The sequence below is a fragment of the Leptodactylus fuscus genome, chromosome 1 (assembly GCF_031893055.1).
Source record: "Leptodactylus fuscus isolate aLepFus1 chromosome 1, aLepFus1.hap2, whole genome shotgun sequence".
In the NCBI taxonomy this organism is placed as follows: domain Eukaryota; kingdom Metazoa; phylum Chordata; class Amphibia; order Anura; family Leptodactylidae; genus Leptodactylus; species Leptodactylus fuscus.
The window spans coordinates 267,387,449-267,405,526 of NC_134265.1; the positions used below are offsets into that span (position 1 = coordinate 267,387,449).

At 42.0% G+C, this 18,078-nt stretch overlaps 1 protein-coding gene across 1 annotated transcript; it reads left to right on the forward strand.

Moving 5' to 3' along the window:
- Nucleotides 1-57: 57 nt before the first annotated feature.
- On the forward strand, nt 58-7,515 carry BBS12 (Bardet-Biedl syndrome 12). Its single transcript, XM_075287115.1, has 2 exons — nt 58-184; nt 5,546-7,515. Exons 1-2 carry the CDS (start codon nt 182-184, stop codon nt 7,493-7,495), a joined length of 1,953 nt encoding a protein of 650 aa, XP_075143216.1. The 5' UTR covers nt 58-181; the 3' UTR covers nt 7,496-7,515.
- Nucleotides 7,516-18,078: the final 10,563 nt, after the last annotated feature.

Genomic DNA, 18,078 nt, shown 5'->3' on the forward strand with positions numbered 1-18,078 from the left:
CAGTCAGATGTGGGCGGAGACTATTGTAATTACTTCCTGGTTCACCAATGACAATGGTTAGTGATAACCAATCAGGATAAGCTCCACCGTCTTCAGCGCATCCCGGAACCTGATCCTGCGGCATGGTTCTCATGACAACGGGGTAAACGATCTGGGATGAAGATTGTACCAACAATAACCCATGGTAGGGGTGAACGGGTGACAACTGTTAGGCACATATGTAAAGGGGCATGAAGAGGTATAATTGTATTAACCATCTCTTATACTTACTGTTGGTTTCCTTCATGTCTATTCTTTTTTGCAGTCGTGCGACATACATGGACATGCAGTCATGTGATATAGTCATGTGATGTACAGTTCATGGTCATGTGATATACAGTCCATTGTTATGTGATATAGTCATGTGATGTACAGATCATGGTCATGTGATATACAGTCCATTGTTATGTGATATAGTCATGTGATGTACAGATCATGGTCATGTGATATACAGTCCCTTGGTCATGTGATATAGTCATGTGATGTACAGTTCACGGTCATGTGATATACAGTCCATGGTCATGTGATATACAGTTCATTGTCATGTGATATAGTCATGTGATGTACAGATCATGGTCATGTGATATACAGTCCATGGTCATGTGATATACAGTTCATGGTCATGTGATATAGTCATGTGATGTACAGTTCATGGTCATGTGATATACAGTCCATGGTCATGTGATATGCAGTCCCTTGGTCATGTGATATAGCCCATTGGTCATGTGATATACAGTCCATTGTCATGTGATATAGTCATGTGATGTACAGTTCATGGTCATGTGATATACAGTCCCTTGGTCATGTGATATAGTCATGTGATGTACAGTTCACAGTCATGTGATATACAGTCCACGGTCATGTGATATACAGTTCATTGTCATGTGATATAGTCATGTGATGTACAGTTCATGGTCATGTGATATACAGTTCATTGTCATGTGATATAGTCATGTGATGTACAGTTCATGGTCATGTGATATACAGTCCATGGTCATGTGATATACAGTTCCTTGGTCATGTGATATACAGTCCATGGTCATGTGTTATGCAGTCCCTTGGTCATGTGATATAGTCCATTGTCATGTGATATAGTCATGTGATGTACAGTTCATGGTCATGTGATATACAGTTCATTGTCATGTGATATACAGTTCATTGTCATGTGATATAGTCATGTGATGTACAGTTCATGGTCATGTGATATACAGTCCATGGTCATGTGATATACAATCCCTTGGTCATGTGATATATAGTCCATGGTCATGTGATATGCAGTCCCTTGGTCATGTGATATACAGTCCATTGTCATGTGATATAGTCATGTGATGTACAGTTCATGGTCATGTGATAAACAGTCCCTTGGTCATGTGATATAGTCATGTGATGTACAGTTCACGGTCATGTGATATACAGTCCATGGTCATGTGATATACAGTTCATTGTCATGTGATATAGTCATGTGATGTACAGTTCATTGTCATGTGATATACAGTCCATGGTCATGTGATATACAGTCCATGGTCATGTGATATACAGTCCCTTGGTCATGTGATATACAGTTCATTGTCATGTGATATAGTCATGTGATGTATAGTTCATGGTCATGTGATATACAGTTCATGGTCATGTGATATACAGTCCCTTGGTCATGTGATATACAGTCCATTGGTCATGTGATATACAGTCCATGGTCATGTGATATACAGTCCATTGATCATGTGATATAGTCCATTGGTCATGTGATATACAGTCCATTGTCATGTGATATAGTCATGTGATGTACCGTTCATGGTCATGTGATATACAGTCCATGGTCATGTGATATACAGTCCATTGGTCATGTGATATACAGTCCATTGTCATGTGATATAGTCATGTGATGTACAGTTCACGGTCATGTGATATACAGTCCATGGTCATGTGATTATACAGTTTATTGTCATGTGATATAGTCATGTGATATACAGTCCATGGTCATGTGATATGCAGTCCCTTGGTCATGTGATATAGTCATGTGATGTACAGTTCACGGTCATGTGATATACAGTCCACGGTCATGTGATATACAGTTCATTGTCATGTGATATAGTCATGTGATGTACAGTTCATGGTCATGTGATATACAGTCCATGGTCATGTGATATACAGTTCCTTGGTCATGTGATATACAGTCCATGGTCATGTGATATGCAGTCCCTTGGTCATGTGATATAGCCCATTGGTCATGTGATATACAGTCCATTGTCATGTGATATAGTCATGTGATGTACAGTTCATTGTCATGTGATATGCAGTCCATTGTCATGTGATATAGTCATGTGATGTACAGTTCACGGTCATGTGATATACAGTCCATGGTCATGTGATATACAGTTCATTGTCATGTGATGTACAGTTCACGGTCATGTGATATACAGTTCATTGTCATGTGATATAGTCATGTGATGTACAGTTTGTGGTCATGTGATATACAGTCCATGGTCATGTGATATACAGTTCATTGTCATGTTATATAGTCATGTGATGTACAGTTCATGGTCATGTGATATACAGTTCCTTGGTCATGTGATATACAGTCCATGGTCATGTGATATGCAGTCCCTTGGTCATGTGATATAGCCCATTGGTCATGTGATATACAGTCCATTGTCATGTGATATAGTCATGTGATGTACAGTTCATTGTCATGTGATATACAGTCCATTGTCATGTGACATAGTCATGTGATGTACAGTTCACGGTCATGTGATATACAGTCCATGGTCATGTGATATACAGTTCATTGTCATGTGATGTACAGTTCACGGTCATGTGATACACAGTTCATTGTCATGTGATATAGTCATGTGATGTACAGTTCATGGTCATGTGATATACAGTCCATGGTCATGTGATATACAGTTCATTGTCATGTTATATAGTCATGTGATGTACAGTTCATGGTCATGTGATATACAGTCCATGGTCATGTGATATACAGTTCCTTGGTCATGTGATATACAGTCCATGGTCATGTGATATGCAGTCCCTTGGTCATGTGATATAGCCCATTGGTCATGTGATATACAATCCATTGTCATGTGATATAGTCATGTGATGTACAGTTCATTGTCATGTGATATACAGTCCATTGTCATGTGACATAGTCATGTGATGTACAGTTCACGGTCATGTGATATACAGTCCATGGTCATGTGATATACAGTTCATTGTCATGTGATATAGTCATGTGATGTACAGTTCATGGTCATGTGATGTACAGTTCATGGTCATGTGATTATTCAGTCCATGGTCAAGTGATTATACAGTCCATTGTCATGTGATATAGTCATGTGATGTATAGTTCATGGTCATGTGATATACAGTCCATGGTCATGTGATATACAGTCCATGGTCATGTGATATACAGTCCCTTGTTCATGTGATATACAGTCCATTGTCATGTGATGTACAGTTCATGGTCATGTGATTATACAGTCCATGGTCATGTGATATACAGTCCATTGGTCATATGATATACAGTCCATGGTCATGTGATATACAGTCCATTGGTCATGTAATATAGTCCATTGGTCATGTGATATACAGTCCATTGGTCATGTGATATACAGTCCATTGTCATGCGATATAGTCATGTGATATACAGTCCATGGTCATGTGATATACAGTCGATTGGTCATGTGATATACAGTCCCTTGGTCATGTGATCTACAGTCCATGATCATGTGATGTGCACAACTTGTTACAAGAGAGATGATAGGACAATCCATTTTACAGGCAAAAGCATCTCCAGGTCATAGTGAGAAAAAAATGGGAGATCAGTGAGATAAGTATTGATTCTTTTCTTCTTTTTTTTTAAATATTATTATGATGATGATGCCAATGTTAACCCTTTAAATAGGACCTTTCACATCGTCATAGATGTGCGGTATTATATACTGCTAGAAATCCACCAATAGCTCCCCACTGTCAGAAGGGCGGGCTTTATAGCCCAGCACCACAGCCTTGTGCTGTCAGTGAGAGTTCCTCACAGCCCAGTGATGACACCAAGCAGTAAGGTCTGCCTTTCTGACAGTGGGGCGATGTCAGTGCTTAAACTAACGGCATCGGGGTGTATACTGAGAAAGCTGGCAGTCTGCTGACTTCAATGCACATGTTGGCTTTCTGGCGTTATAGATTACCACAGATCTATACAGATGTGATCGTCTCTCAAATAGACAGTTCATGTAAGGGCCTGTAATAGGACATGTTTTTTTTTCCACAAAATCAGTCTTACTGATGTGATATGACAGGGTTAATGTCTTCCTGATCAGTCTGTATGTATGTCTTGTTATCCATCTGTGGATATCTTATTGATGTACTTCTGTAATTGATCTGTTATCTCTTCCTGCGAACAAATTCTTGTACCATAGATGGTGCAGAAAAAATGTAGGTGACCAGCAACCTATTGATGTTTTGAAACATTGGATATATATCAGTGCATGTTATATAATGGGGCTCCCCATCCTTTGATCCATTTTTTGAATCTTTTGTAACTGCAGCTAAGTATTATCTCTTTATTTTCATTGATTAAACACTGATTACTTTATTATATTCTGGTGTGATTATAGCCATTCTTTGTGCATCTTCAAGTTAAACTGTTATTAAAAAAAACCTGTTTACCTACAGGGCCATTCAAGGAGGTCCATATATTAGTAAGAATGATACAGTGCTAAGGAAGACAAAGTGCTCTTTAAAATTTGGAAGTCCCACAGACTATAATTTACTGTTAATAGGTCCTTAAAGGGGTTGTCCACTTTCAGGCAATTGTTTGTATAATACAAAGTCGATGCAATATTTCAATATATTTTTTGTATTAATTCCTCATGGTTCTCTAGTTTTCTGCTTTCTGTCATTCATTCAGTTACTTTTTGAAGATAAAATTCTGACCATGATCATGTGATTTACGGCCCATGGTCATGTGATGAGGACACAGGTGCACAGCTTGTTACCAGGCAGACGTCTGATTATTGTGCTGTGACTATACCGAGCGGCACCTGTGTGCTCATCACATGACCATGGACCGTAAATCACATGACCATGATTAGAATTTCATCCACTAAAAGTAAACAGAATGAATTACAACAAGCAGAGATCTAGAAAGCCATGAGGAATTGATACAGAAAGTATAGTGGAAAATTGCACAACTTTTTATTACACAAACAAAACCATTTGTCTCTCAACATTGGTCTGAAAGTGGCCAACTCCTTTAAGTAAACTCAAGTTGCCATGTTTCACAATGTGGTTTTCAGTCATATTACAAACGTAGATAAAACACATGGTTTTTCCTGTGCTTCAGCTATTCTTGTACAGCTAAAATGTTGCATTGCAAAATTACAGCAATTTTTCTGCTTCTTGACTAGTGTCTTGTGTAGAAAAACCCGTACATGTGCAGCCACCCTTACTTACTGCAATTGATATCTAGATCTGACTAACCATATAAATACATTCTGTTTAACCTTAGGCCATGATGTCTACTATAAAATTAAGAGGCCACGTGGGACTCATTGAGTTATGCAACATATCATGTTCAGTGAAGACCTTGCTAGGGCCACGAAAATCATACAAGTTTATTTATGATCAAGATACTCAAGAAAGCACTTTAACTTGCTCATCATTTAGACTTCTGGAGAGTCTGGACTTATCCAGTGCAGTTGGACAACTCTTTAATGAAACGGTTCAAGCCCATCATAAAGCGTATAGAACGGGCACAACAACTCTGTTTTTCCTTGTAGGAGTATGGAGTAAAGCGGTGCTAGAGTGTCTTCACCATGGAGTACCCATTTCATTGATTGTCTCAGTAATGCTAGAAGGTCTAAACTCTTGTATTGAGAGTGTGGAGGCTTTACACATACCGCTTTATAATATACTCACTACAAAGCACAGGACAGATGTAGCGGATGGAAGAAGTGGAAACTTTGGCTTTGAATTTGCAGAACACTTTCTTAAAAGCTTAAAGCCTGTAGAACTTACCCCGCCTAATAAAGGAAATGTAAATAGCCAAAGATGCCAGAAGAGCAAACTGTCTCACAGTAGACACTTTCCAGTCCCCAAAACAAGCACATTTCAGAATCCTTCCCAAACCAGTAGCCACAATTTAGAAGATCTAACAAAGTCTTTGAGTCATGGAGATTGGGAGGTAATGGAACTTGTGGAGAAAGCTGCTACACTTCTGTTTGAAAACGCTCATGAAATATCTGTGACCAAAGATGTCTTCCAGGCTTCCTGTCTAAATATTTGCTTTTTGAGAGGTCTACCAGAAGTCAACTCAACTGCTACCTTTGGATATGTGACTTTAGTAAGTCCAGAGTATGCTACTGTTGTCCAAAATTTAGAGGGCAAACCTTTGCAAGTTCTTCTTTTGGATGGAGATCTGACAGAAAAATACAGACATCTTGGCTTTAATAAGCCAACAAATCTAAAATCGGTATCTGAGTTTGAAGACAATGAAAAAAGTCTATCTCAAGACTCATGGACAAGTATGGCATGTCGGAGAATAGTTCAAGCCAATGTAAACATAATTTTAGTGAAAGGTGATGTCTGTCCACAGCTTAAAATGCAGTGCATTCTCAGAAATATTCTTATTATTACTCATGTAAAGCCAAACGTTCTTCAGGCGTTTAGTAACTGCACAGGTGCAGAACCAGTGGCCTATCTCTCACAGATACGTCACAATAGCATAGGCCGTGAGGTGTATGCCAAGATATGTCCTCAGTGGAGTTCTCTGTCAAGCCAAACCATTGCTGTGAGCGTCCAAGCACATAAAATAAGTCTGGTCACTGTGGTGCTGAACTGCAGGCTGACGCCCAAAATGCAAGCGATGGAAGATCAGTTTTGGGCCTGCTCTTCTAAATTACAAAATGCCCTGCATGACCAAAAAGTGTTTCCTGGTGGTGGCGGAGTTGAGCTTTTCTGTCTTGATCATCTCCAAAAGCTTGAGGAACAGCTAGTATCTGTTAGCTCAGTCAACAGAGGACCACAATTCTGCGCATCTTCATGGTTGTACAGCTCTGCCATCCATTACAAATCTTCGGTGTATAAATGCCTTGCCAATGGCTGGATGAAATATCTTTCGACTCTTCTTTTTAACACATGTGAATATTCTTCAGAATTAGATGCAATGAATTTTATACAGAATCAATTGCAAAATATTGGCGCTAGCTCTTCTCCTTCTTCATACGTGTTTAATGAGTACTCCAAAAATATTGCATTAATTGATGACATGGTACTTCCCATTGACCATAGACAAGTAATGGTGTATGACAATATTGTACCAAAAGTTGAGGCATGGCGCAGCGCTCTGCATCTAGTTCTTACTGTGCTTCAGTCAGACGCAGAGATCATTACAGGTTATGCTACACATAAACAAGGAATTGTGGGGGAACCTGTAAATGGTGATTATGTATTTTTATGATTATTAATTTTGTAATTAGAAAAAGGTGGGTTGCAATCGTTATGTATTTAATGTTATTACTTCACAGATTAAAAAAACAATATGATGGCAAATTGTAATTAATTATTTAAAAAGGACCTTTCAGTGTTTAATAGGCTTCGCATCACTGATTCCAGAACAGTTGGAGTTCTTTCTCTAGTCTCCACTGTTCCTGAGCAATCAGTGCAGTTAGTTTTAGTCCCTGATATGCTACTTAGACTCTGTACAATCATGTGGGCAGTGTCAGGCAGGAGCAGGAAAGGGGACTTTGTAATATTAGCAAATAAGGAGGAAAGGAATTGGCTCAAGGCTTAAAGAGGACCTTTCACCATATCTGGGCACAGGCAGTGTTATATACTGCCAGAAAGCTGACAGTGCGCTGAATTCAGCGCACTGTCGGCTTTCCCGATCCGTGCCCGGTGTAAAGCGCTATCGGTCCCGGTACCGTAGCGCTTTACAGTCAGAAGGGCGTTTCTGACCATTAGCCAGAGACGTCCTTCTGCCTCGCGGCGCCAATCGCGCTGTGCTGTGGAGCCGAGAGGAACGCCCCCTCCCTCTCCTGATAATGCTCGTCTACGGACAAGCTGTGTGAGCAGAGGGAGGGGGCGTTCCTCCCGGCTCCACAGCACAGCGCGATAGGCGCCGCGAGGCGGAAGGACGTCTCTGGCTAATGGTCAGAAACACCCTTCTGACCATAGAAGAGCTACGGTACCGGCACCGTAAGCTCTTCACACCGGGCACAGATCGGGAAAGCCGACAGTGCGCTAAATTCAGCGCACTGTCAGCTTTCTGGCAGTATGTAACACTGCCTGTGCCCAGATATGGTGAAAGGTCCTCTTTAAGAAGTGAAGGTTTTAAACGCCAGCCGTTCTGTCTTAGTCAGTCTCTCTGTCAGTTTTAAAAAAGTAAGTAAGAAGGGTACGCTTTGGATGTGTTCTATATCTTGTCTGTGTGTAGGGGATTATAATATTTCACCAAAATCATTAAAATTGTCAAATTACAGTATGGTAAAGGAGTCAGGGAAATTTCTGTAGGACAGTGGTTGTACAGTACATGTACGCAGGACAGGATGCCCCACAGCCCCAGTTTATACCCATCACAGAAGAGAACCTCTGAACTGGAAAAGGAGAATGAGGGCCCTGATCCTGAGACTGCTAGTGGGCCCATGCTGCCAAAAATGCCCACAATCTTTAAAGGCCGAGGGACAGCGGTTGCTAAGCAGATGTCAGGAAGGGATTGGAAAAGACTGCTATAGGGAAGCAAACAACCACCATTATGGTACTCGACCAACATGGGTGATTTACTAATGAATTAAAAGGTCTAGTCCCTCATAGGCATGGAATATCAGGGCATATGGAATGGGCATGTTTTGATGGGACAAATTCTTTAAAGGAATGTGAAGACCCTACCCCGTGCTTACCTGATTGCTGCAGGTCTTTCCTGGTATCCCTAACACTACATAGTTATTGCTGGGGTAGTTTCATATATATGTCCTAATAGGGCATTCCAACAGGATTTGTCTGGATTTACCTTTTTAACTGACTTTGTGAAGAAAGGCAAGAAATTGGAACTCTGAATAGGAAAAAATTAGGGAACTTATCAGGTGGTTCTACACTGAACTGTGCCGAATGTGTCCAGCATCAAGTAGTTACCTTTCCTATGGTGCCCCCTCTTTAAGAGCTAGTTCACGCAGGCAGATTTTGAAGCGGAATCCACCTGCAAAAATGTCTCCCATTGACTTCAATGGGAGCCACTCGATTTTTTTTTTTGTTTTTTTTCCGCTAGCTAGTAGTGGAAAAAAGAAGCAAGATGACCTATCTTGCCGCGGATTCCACAGCTGAACCAGCCGCGGTGTCCGTGGATCGAGACATGCTCCTGTTTAGGCCCATTCATCGGTATCCCGTCGCGGCTAGCTGCACAGAATGTTCACATGGCGGAAAAGGTTTCCGCTACCTTTTTCTCCTATGAACATACCCCAAGCTTTCTCTTGCTGAATAGTCAGGTTATAACTTTTATTAAAACCTTACATTGACATGTGTAAGTTTAACTTCACAAGTTACAGGGGGCAGATTCATCTAGTCATGCAGTCATTGTGCTAAATTACCTTGTGAGAAGTATTACTGCCATGTCCCTCACTTTTGTATAGCAGCCTGCTGACCTACATAACTGCTGGCCTCCTTGTGTTACATCCCACCCTATGACTGCATGACTAGATGAAGCTGCTCCATGTCCCTGTGACTAGTTATGGTAAATCTGCATATGCTGATGTAAGTTTTTTAAAAACTTATAACATGACTATGCAGCAGGAGAAAACTTAGTGAGGGGCACCATACAAAAGATCATTACTTGGATACTTAGGACAGAGTGGAAAAATCACCTTACAAGTTTCCTTTAAGATGAAATCAGGAAAGTACATAATTAGGGATTAATAAGGTTCTTAATATAAAAAAATATATAATAATAATAATAATAATAAAAAAATCTAGATATATGTTCTGCCACTAGAGGGCACATCCTGTGTGCTGAGCTGCTTACAGTATCATTTTTTTCAGCACCTTCACACGACAAACATAGCACGTCATTTGTTTCTATAATAAGCCTTTTGCCATTTTTGCAAAATGTAATTAAAATCTTATTAGTATCACGTTTCAAAAGTGTTTTCCTAAGTAAACCCTGTCTCTTATTTCTGCCACAGCAAGATATGGTGTACTGGGAAAGCAGGATGTAAAATAGCACATTGACCTGTCTTCACAGCACCGATGACCACAAACCACAGACTACAAAAACAACTCTTTTCTTTATTTTGGGTGTTAGTTATATAATTTGTTTTGCATTACGTCTTACCTGAAAACAACCCAGTTAATAGAAAAGTGGATTTTTGTTCTTTTAAAATGATGACTTTTGTAATGATGTTGCAGTTACATTTATCTTAGTTTATACCGTACATAAATAATGTTTATGATGTAACAGGTACAGAATTATTGATATAACAGAAAGCTTAGTATCGCAGAACTTTAAAGGGTTGTCCTGTATAGGAATATCTCCCTCTGGTGATACTGTAAGTTGAAAGCAGCAGTGACAGTGAAAGCGAAAAGCTGCGGGCTGCCCATATGTATAAATGAGTGACAATGAGAAGGTTATGCCACACACTGGAACAAACTCACTAATAGTGTCTAGGTCAGGGGTAGGCAACCTTTTTTGTTCGGCGTGCCGATTTAAATAAAAAAATCAAAGATAAGGTCCTCGGAGTGCCGGGCAATAATTGTAAAGCTGATGACACCTACACTAAAGTCATATAGCACAAACCACAACATAGGGGTGCTGTCATACTGCGCTCCCAGCCACATGCGCTTACTACTATTTGCCTGGATACACATGTTCTTTTCCATTAGAAGCAATGTAACATATGTAACCCACAATTAGTGGTAATGTATGTGACTGGGAGCAGAGTAAGGTCATACCTGTAAAGCGCTGACACACAATGTACTTGGATGCTCCATCCAGTCCCTTGGCCCTTCAGTTTTCTGTAAGTGAAACAGATTAATTTCAGTCACTTTTAGTTCCTGGTGGTGCAGTAACCGCAAAACCCTAGCCAGGAATTAATGGGTGTCACACTTACACCAAAGTGACCGCACTGGTGCCCAGGAACTGGATTTGGCTATAATTGCATCTAGTTACAGTGTCACCACCCAATAGAATCACACCAAGTCTGAGGCCCCACATTACAAAAATGCAGCTTTTTTTGTTGCAGATTTAGCTGCGTTTTTTTTTCCGTCAAAGCCAAGAATGACTAGAAAAGGAACGGGAAATATATAGAAAGCTTCTTATATGTCTCCCTCCTGCTCAATCTACTCCAGGCTTCGGCTCAAAAAACACAGCAAAATCTGCAACAAAAAAAAGCTGTTTCTGCAACGTGGGGCTTTAGCCTAAGGCTGAGGCCCCCATGTTGTGAGAACACAGCTTTTTTGTTGAATATTTTGCTGCGTTTTTTTTGAGCCTAAGGGCTCGTTCACATCTGCGCCCGGTCTCCGTTCTGCAGGTTTCCATTTCCTGCACAAAACAGAGGCAGGAGACGGAAACCTGCAGGTCGTGAGCGTCGGTGAGCGTTTTATGCTCTCCGCCGCAAAACCGTTTTTTTTAAATCGGACACAGAGTCGGACATGCAGTACTCTGTGTCCGATTTTAAAAACCGGACATTTTGGCCCAGATACACAGCCACAAAAAATTGCTGTATATATGGGTCAATTGAAATGTATAGGTCTATACTCTTATCCAAAGTTGTGGATAAAAAGTCTGGTCATGTATATTACAGCTTAGTAACTCATATTAATAGCAGTTAACCCCAATATGTCCCTCACATTAACCAACTGTGTGCTTTACATAAGGGACACTGATATGTGAGACATATGGAGGTAATAAGTGAACATCTTCATTATATAGGTCCTTTATTAGTACCCCTATATGTCTCACACATCAGTAACCCTTATGTGAGCCACACAGGGGTTAATATGAGGGATATGATGGGGTTAACTGTTATTAATGTGAGGCACATGGAGTTACTAACACTAAATTAATAACCCCAAATGCCTGACAGTAATAAGAATAGTTAGTAACACACGTACCTGGTGTTTTTACTTTCACTTTGCTTCTCTCCTCAGGACTGCAGACGGCAGGAGCTCCTCACGTGTAGCAGCAGGTCCAGGGAGCCCTTATCCTGTGCAGTGAGAGGCTGAGAGGTTCATCTCTGATTGGTGGCAGGGAGGGAAGGGGGCGTGTCCTACACCTCGGCTTTAGCCGAGCTTCTGAAAGGACGCTCTCTCTCTCTCAATTTAGTGCATGAAGGTTGCAGGCTGGCTGCCGTGCCAGCAAAATATGCCTCGCGTGCCACTCTTGGCACGCGTGCCAGGGGTTGCCGACCCCTGGTCTAGGTTTTACACAGTGCAAACTTAGGTCAGACAGTCCTGAACTGTACCAGATTTATCAATATATCTAATGCTGTCTAATAAATCTGGTTTATGGTTAGCGTTGTTAGGGAAATGTTTATAGAAACCCACAATATAAAGCATCTCTAAAGTGGATAAAAGCAGATGTATTAGTTTATTTAGAAGTAAGATTAAAGCAAAAGGAGAGTTAGATGTCGAAATGGTTTTAGTAATAAGTGAAACAGAAACATAGCGCTACAAATACCTCTGATGGGGCAAAGAATTTTGGCAAATATCCCAAAAACGGGTTCTTAAGCCAAATTTCTGGCAACCTGCCATCAGAATGTTCCCTTACAATCAATGGCATTCTTATAGAAGAATTCGCATAATTATACTTGTGGCATTTAGTGAACTCTAATGAATTTGTAAAATAGTGGGTACCAACCATCTAACAACAAAAATAGTATGTATATAAAATATATGGCACAACATGTATAACACTAAGAAACGAGTGCACCATAAAAGAATGCACGAAGTACCGGAAGCTATGTTACCCATCATTCACATCAGCGTTTAAATTCCGTCCGGGGGAGTCCGCAATACCAAATGAAAGTGCAAGCGCTGGTGCAGTAAAAGCGCACGGACCCCGTAAACTATAATGGGGTCCATGTGCTTACCGCAGGTCAGGAAAGTAGTTCACCATCTACTTTGCTGTCCGCATGATTCGTGCAGGCAGCGCGCAACAAGCACACAGAGCTCATTATAGTCTATGGGGTCCATGTGCTTTTACTACACAGATAGCGGTGCTACGGAGGGGGTGACAGCCGAAGCAATTTTTTTTTTTTTTTTTTAACTTTTTTCCCCTAAACTAACGCAGGAGAGTGGCCGTTCTTAAAACAACCCCCTCTCCTGTGCTGGTTTAGACATCTGCATCTCAGCGCAGGTGGCATCATCACGCAGCCTACGCTGAGACACAGACGTCTTACTTCTTCATGTTTTTGTGGATTTTTTGTGCTATTTTCTATGCAGTGAGCACCACCGACGCCAATATGAGCAGTACGTTTGCCTGACATATATCCCTTGCTGATAGCCAAAAATCTGGTTTAAGAAGTTACCTGCTTTGGAATTTAAGTGGTGCCGCTTATTTTTTTTTTCTCTCTTGCTTTGACATTAGTTGTACTGACCAAGGGACAAAAAAACTGATACTGATGCAAGTGATCTATGTGAATGTACCCTTACATATACAGTATAAAGACTTGGAAGATGTTGGTGCTGCACTGCAGATTTGTGTTACATTTTCAAGTATCAAATCTATAATATGCTGCACTTTCTCCTCACAGGAGCCGTGGTAATGATGCGACATACATACCGTATGTCACTGTAAGATAATTTCTTAGTCACCAATGGTTATGGGTCAGGGCCCTAAATCTGTGTTTCTAAATTTGTAACTCATTCAGGTATAACAAAGCAGCATCAATGACATTTCCAATTGAGTAACTTTAGCATTAAAGGGGTTGTTCCATCACAAGGATCCTATCTACACTGCTTGTTAATGTGAATGTAAGACTTTTCCTAAATACACTTCTTCAGCAAAACTGCTTTGTTTGTCCACGATATTACTTTATTCTTTTTTTTTTTTTGACACATCCCTTGACTTATCTGGTCATAAGTCAAGTGATGTATCTGCCTGCTCTGAGGGGGGAGGGAGGAGGGGCTAAGTGCACGGGAGCGAGCCTGGAGGGGGGTAGTTTACACTTTGGGGGGAGGGAAGGGGCCACCAATACAGACCCAGCATCCGCTGTAATAGAGAGGCAGATGCTGGGGAGTGTAGATGCCGGCACAGGTGAAGCCAGCAGTGGCAGGAGTGATGCTGCTATTCCGAAAGGGGGGGGGCAGAGGAGCGGAATAGCAGCATCGCTCCTGCCGCTGCTGGCTTCACCTGTGCCGGCGTCTACACTCCCCGGCATCCGCCTCTCTATTACAGCGGATGCCGGGTCTGTATTACATTGTGAAGGCTGTACGGCCTGTACGCAGGGCCAGCGGCATAGAAGCGACGACTTCTCGCCGCTGGCTTTGCATATGTAACCCCGCCCACCAATGACGCAACAAAGCCGGAAGACAGAAGAATTTACTGCAGCGAAGACTAGCGAGTATGCGACGTGGGACAACCCCTTTAAGGTGAATGATTGTCTGCTATTTACACATTAAGTGGTTATCTAGTTTTTTATTTTCATTATTTCCTATCCATAAAATAGTTGTTTGCCTGTGACCACAGCTCCTGGTATTGTTTACATGGGGAGCTGAGCTGCGCAGTAGCCGTATTGTTTCAGAGCAGCAGTGATGGATATTACAGCTGTTTTTATAGTGTTCACTGTGCTGCCCAAGTGACGTTACCTGTATTCTGCGGGTCGTTATTATTAAGATAACAAATTTGATATAGTTTTTGCTAAGTTGCCATATTCTAAAGCCCATGTTTCCATACTTTTTGAGGGTTAAGATGTGCTTTTTATTTATACTATTATGGGTAATATCTGATGTTTTGAGGCAAAATAAATAAATAAAATTGGCTCTTTTCAATTATTTTTGTTTCTGCTGTCATATTTACTGTATTTTTACAAGTGTGTAGTTTGGGCATTTTTGGATGTGGGGATATCTAATGTGTTTGTTTTACTATTAATTTTATATGTGTTCTATGCAAAGGTGATTGTAATTTTTGATTATTTTTATTTTTAGACCCCTAAGGTTCTTAGACTTCTTGATCCTCAGGGAATCTGATCACTAATATAATACACTGCAATGCTTATGTATTGCAATGTATAGTAAAGTCCATATGGTTCTATTACGGTTCTAATTCAGCCTGTAATATAACTGGACTGAAGACAGGCCTGGGAGCAGTGATCTCAGCCAAAATGTCGGCACGCATGCATCACTGGTAATAAAAGATGCCTCAGTCAAATATGAAGGGGTAATACATCAGACACATATAGCAGACTCTCAGCTCCCAAAGGAAGCAGATAAGATTGTGAAGTATATGACTCACTCATCATCTCTGTGAAGTACATTGCTCACTTATCCTGACTGTTGTTTCTACCGGTGACACTTGTTGGGGTATTAGGGACAAATCTAAAGGTGGGAATAACAATGGAAAACAAAGAGCCGTTGGCCAAGCCTATAACATGTCGCAGCCTAAAAACGTTATGGGGAAGGTGATGTAACTTATCATTTTGATCACGTCAGAGGAGTGATGGCGGCAATACTGAACTGAGGTGACAAAACCTCAAAACCTGCCGTGGCAAACAACTGGACATAATCTTGGTTGATAGTGGTAAAGCCAGCATGCAATATGACTGTGACTGTCCTCTTCCTCCCTGTGGCCATTTGCGTAACCAGGTCACATCCAAAACTAGCACATGGTCACTGTTATCTGCTTCTCCTAGCTCGGCTACTCCTCTTCAGTGTCATCATCAGTCACCCATAACCGAATGCATGGCCAGGAAACTACATGCCCAGTTATTCATTTGCATGTCAACAGAATTCCTAACTAGCTAAGTTGCTGGTGATGCAGTTAATGCCAAAGCAGATATGGATTCCCTGCTTTAAGGTAACTAATAGTATGCACTGATTCTCGATAGTGTATGCCTAGCCGCCATTATTTCTCTAAGAAACGTGTTTCCGCGATATAGTCTTACATGGTGGACAATGTGGGCCACCTCTTGCAATTGTCCCTGTGAATCAAGGCACATGGCATCATCAAAACATGGAGCTGTATATGTATTTCATTGACCACTCACTCAATGTTGTGTGCCCAATGGTGACAGTGCACCATCAAAAAAATGCCAGGCGTTAGTAGTGATACCTACATGTTTCAGCTGGCTTGGTTTGGAGTCTTTCGGCATCAACTGTCTGGCTTTGCAATGCTTGATATGTGACGTTCCAAATCACTGGAATTCTACCATGTATGTGCTGTACCATCTGTACGAGCAGCAGAAACCGGGCTGTGACCACTGCTGATCAGCTGTTTGAGGGGGCTACCATACTTGTACGAGTGTTGTGACCTCTTCACTATTTACATTGCATATATTGAACATATGATGTAATCACAGTACATTCTGTTCACTTCAATAGGATAAGACTATAATTACATGGCAACTATAAAACAGACAATGTGCAATGTAAATACTGAAGGGTCATGACGCTTGCCCCTTCAAATAGCTATTTGGCAGAGATCCTGGGACCCCCACTGATTGATGACCGTTACAGATGATAGATCATCAATAGCAGGTAACTGGAATACCCCATCAGAGGGGTTGTCCTCTGAGGAGTACCTGATACCTCAAGTGCTGTCTTGTAAAGATAATACACCAATGGCATAAAGATTGTCACTCATCTCTGCTGCCTGGATCGTTTAGTACATTGACCATCACAGGCAGCAGAGATGAATGCTGATCTCTATTGTTGAAGGTGGTTTAACTTAACAAGGAAGATAGCGATTGATGGAATCAAGTTTTCCCCCACCCGTCTGATGCTGTCATGATACTGTGGGGCCCTGACCATCTCCAGCTGGCCATGGGATCACTACCTCTCCAGTCCCAGTTGCAGTCACAAGGAGTTCCACAATTGCTACGGCCCTGATGGTTACCTGGGAAAACTTAGCTGCTCTTGGGAGGGGGGGGGGAATACCTGGGCAGTGTGCTGCAAATTGAATTGTTGCCTAGCTTGTGTGCAGGGGCTCTGTGGAGTTCAGTACTGTGCCCTACATGCAGCCCTCTTCTTCTCTGTAGAGTGTTATGTGCAGCAGCAGCAGCTCCTGTGCTGCCGGGCCTGGTGACAGTCACTCCCTAGGCAACCACAATGGGTGGGTACTCTGGCTGTTTATTTTTGGCACAATGATGCCACTGCTTTAGTGTGGTTGCATCTACTGCTACTTACCCTGTTCCATACTGTCATTGTGCTGCAAGAACCACCAAACAATTGGGCATCATTTCCTAACTTGTCTGTCCTGTTCCATACTGTCCTGTCGCCACCACCACACAGTGGAACATCATCTCCTGCCATTTCCTCCCTCCAGTGGCGGATCCAGGGTTTGCGGGGCCCTGGGCAATTGACTTTGGCGGGGCCCTACGAGCAGCGCGCCGCAGCAAATTAGGCCCCACCCACTTTTATGTTGACTCCGCCCATTCTCATTAATTTTCCATGTGATTCCACAGTATAATCCTCCTACAGTCACCCGTAAATTATATGTCCCCCCTCCATCTCTCCCCATTTTCATATACACCCTTCATCTACCCCTAGTTTCATGTCCCCCCCCCCGTCTCTGCCCCAGTGTCATGCCATTCTCCCCCCCTTCATCTGCCCCAGTGTTATGCCATCCCCCCCTTCATCTGCTTCAGTGTCATACCGTTCTCCCCCCCTTCATTTGCCCCAGTGTCATGTCGTTCTCTCCCCCTCCATCTGCCCCAGTGTCATGCCGTTCTCCCCCCTTCATCTGCCCCAGTGTCATGATGTTCTCCCCCCCTCCATCTGCCCCAGTGTCATGCCGTTCTCCCCCCCTCCATCTGCCCCAGTGTCATGCCGTTCTCCCCCCTCCATCTGCCCCAGTGTCATGCTGTTCTCCCCCCCTCCATCTGCCCCAGTGTCATGCTG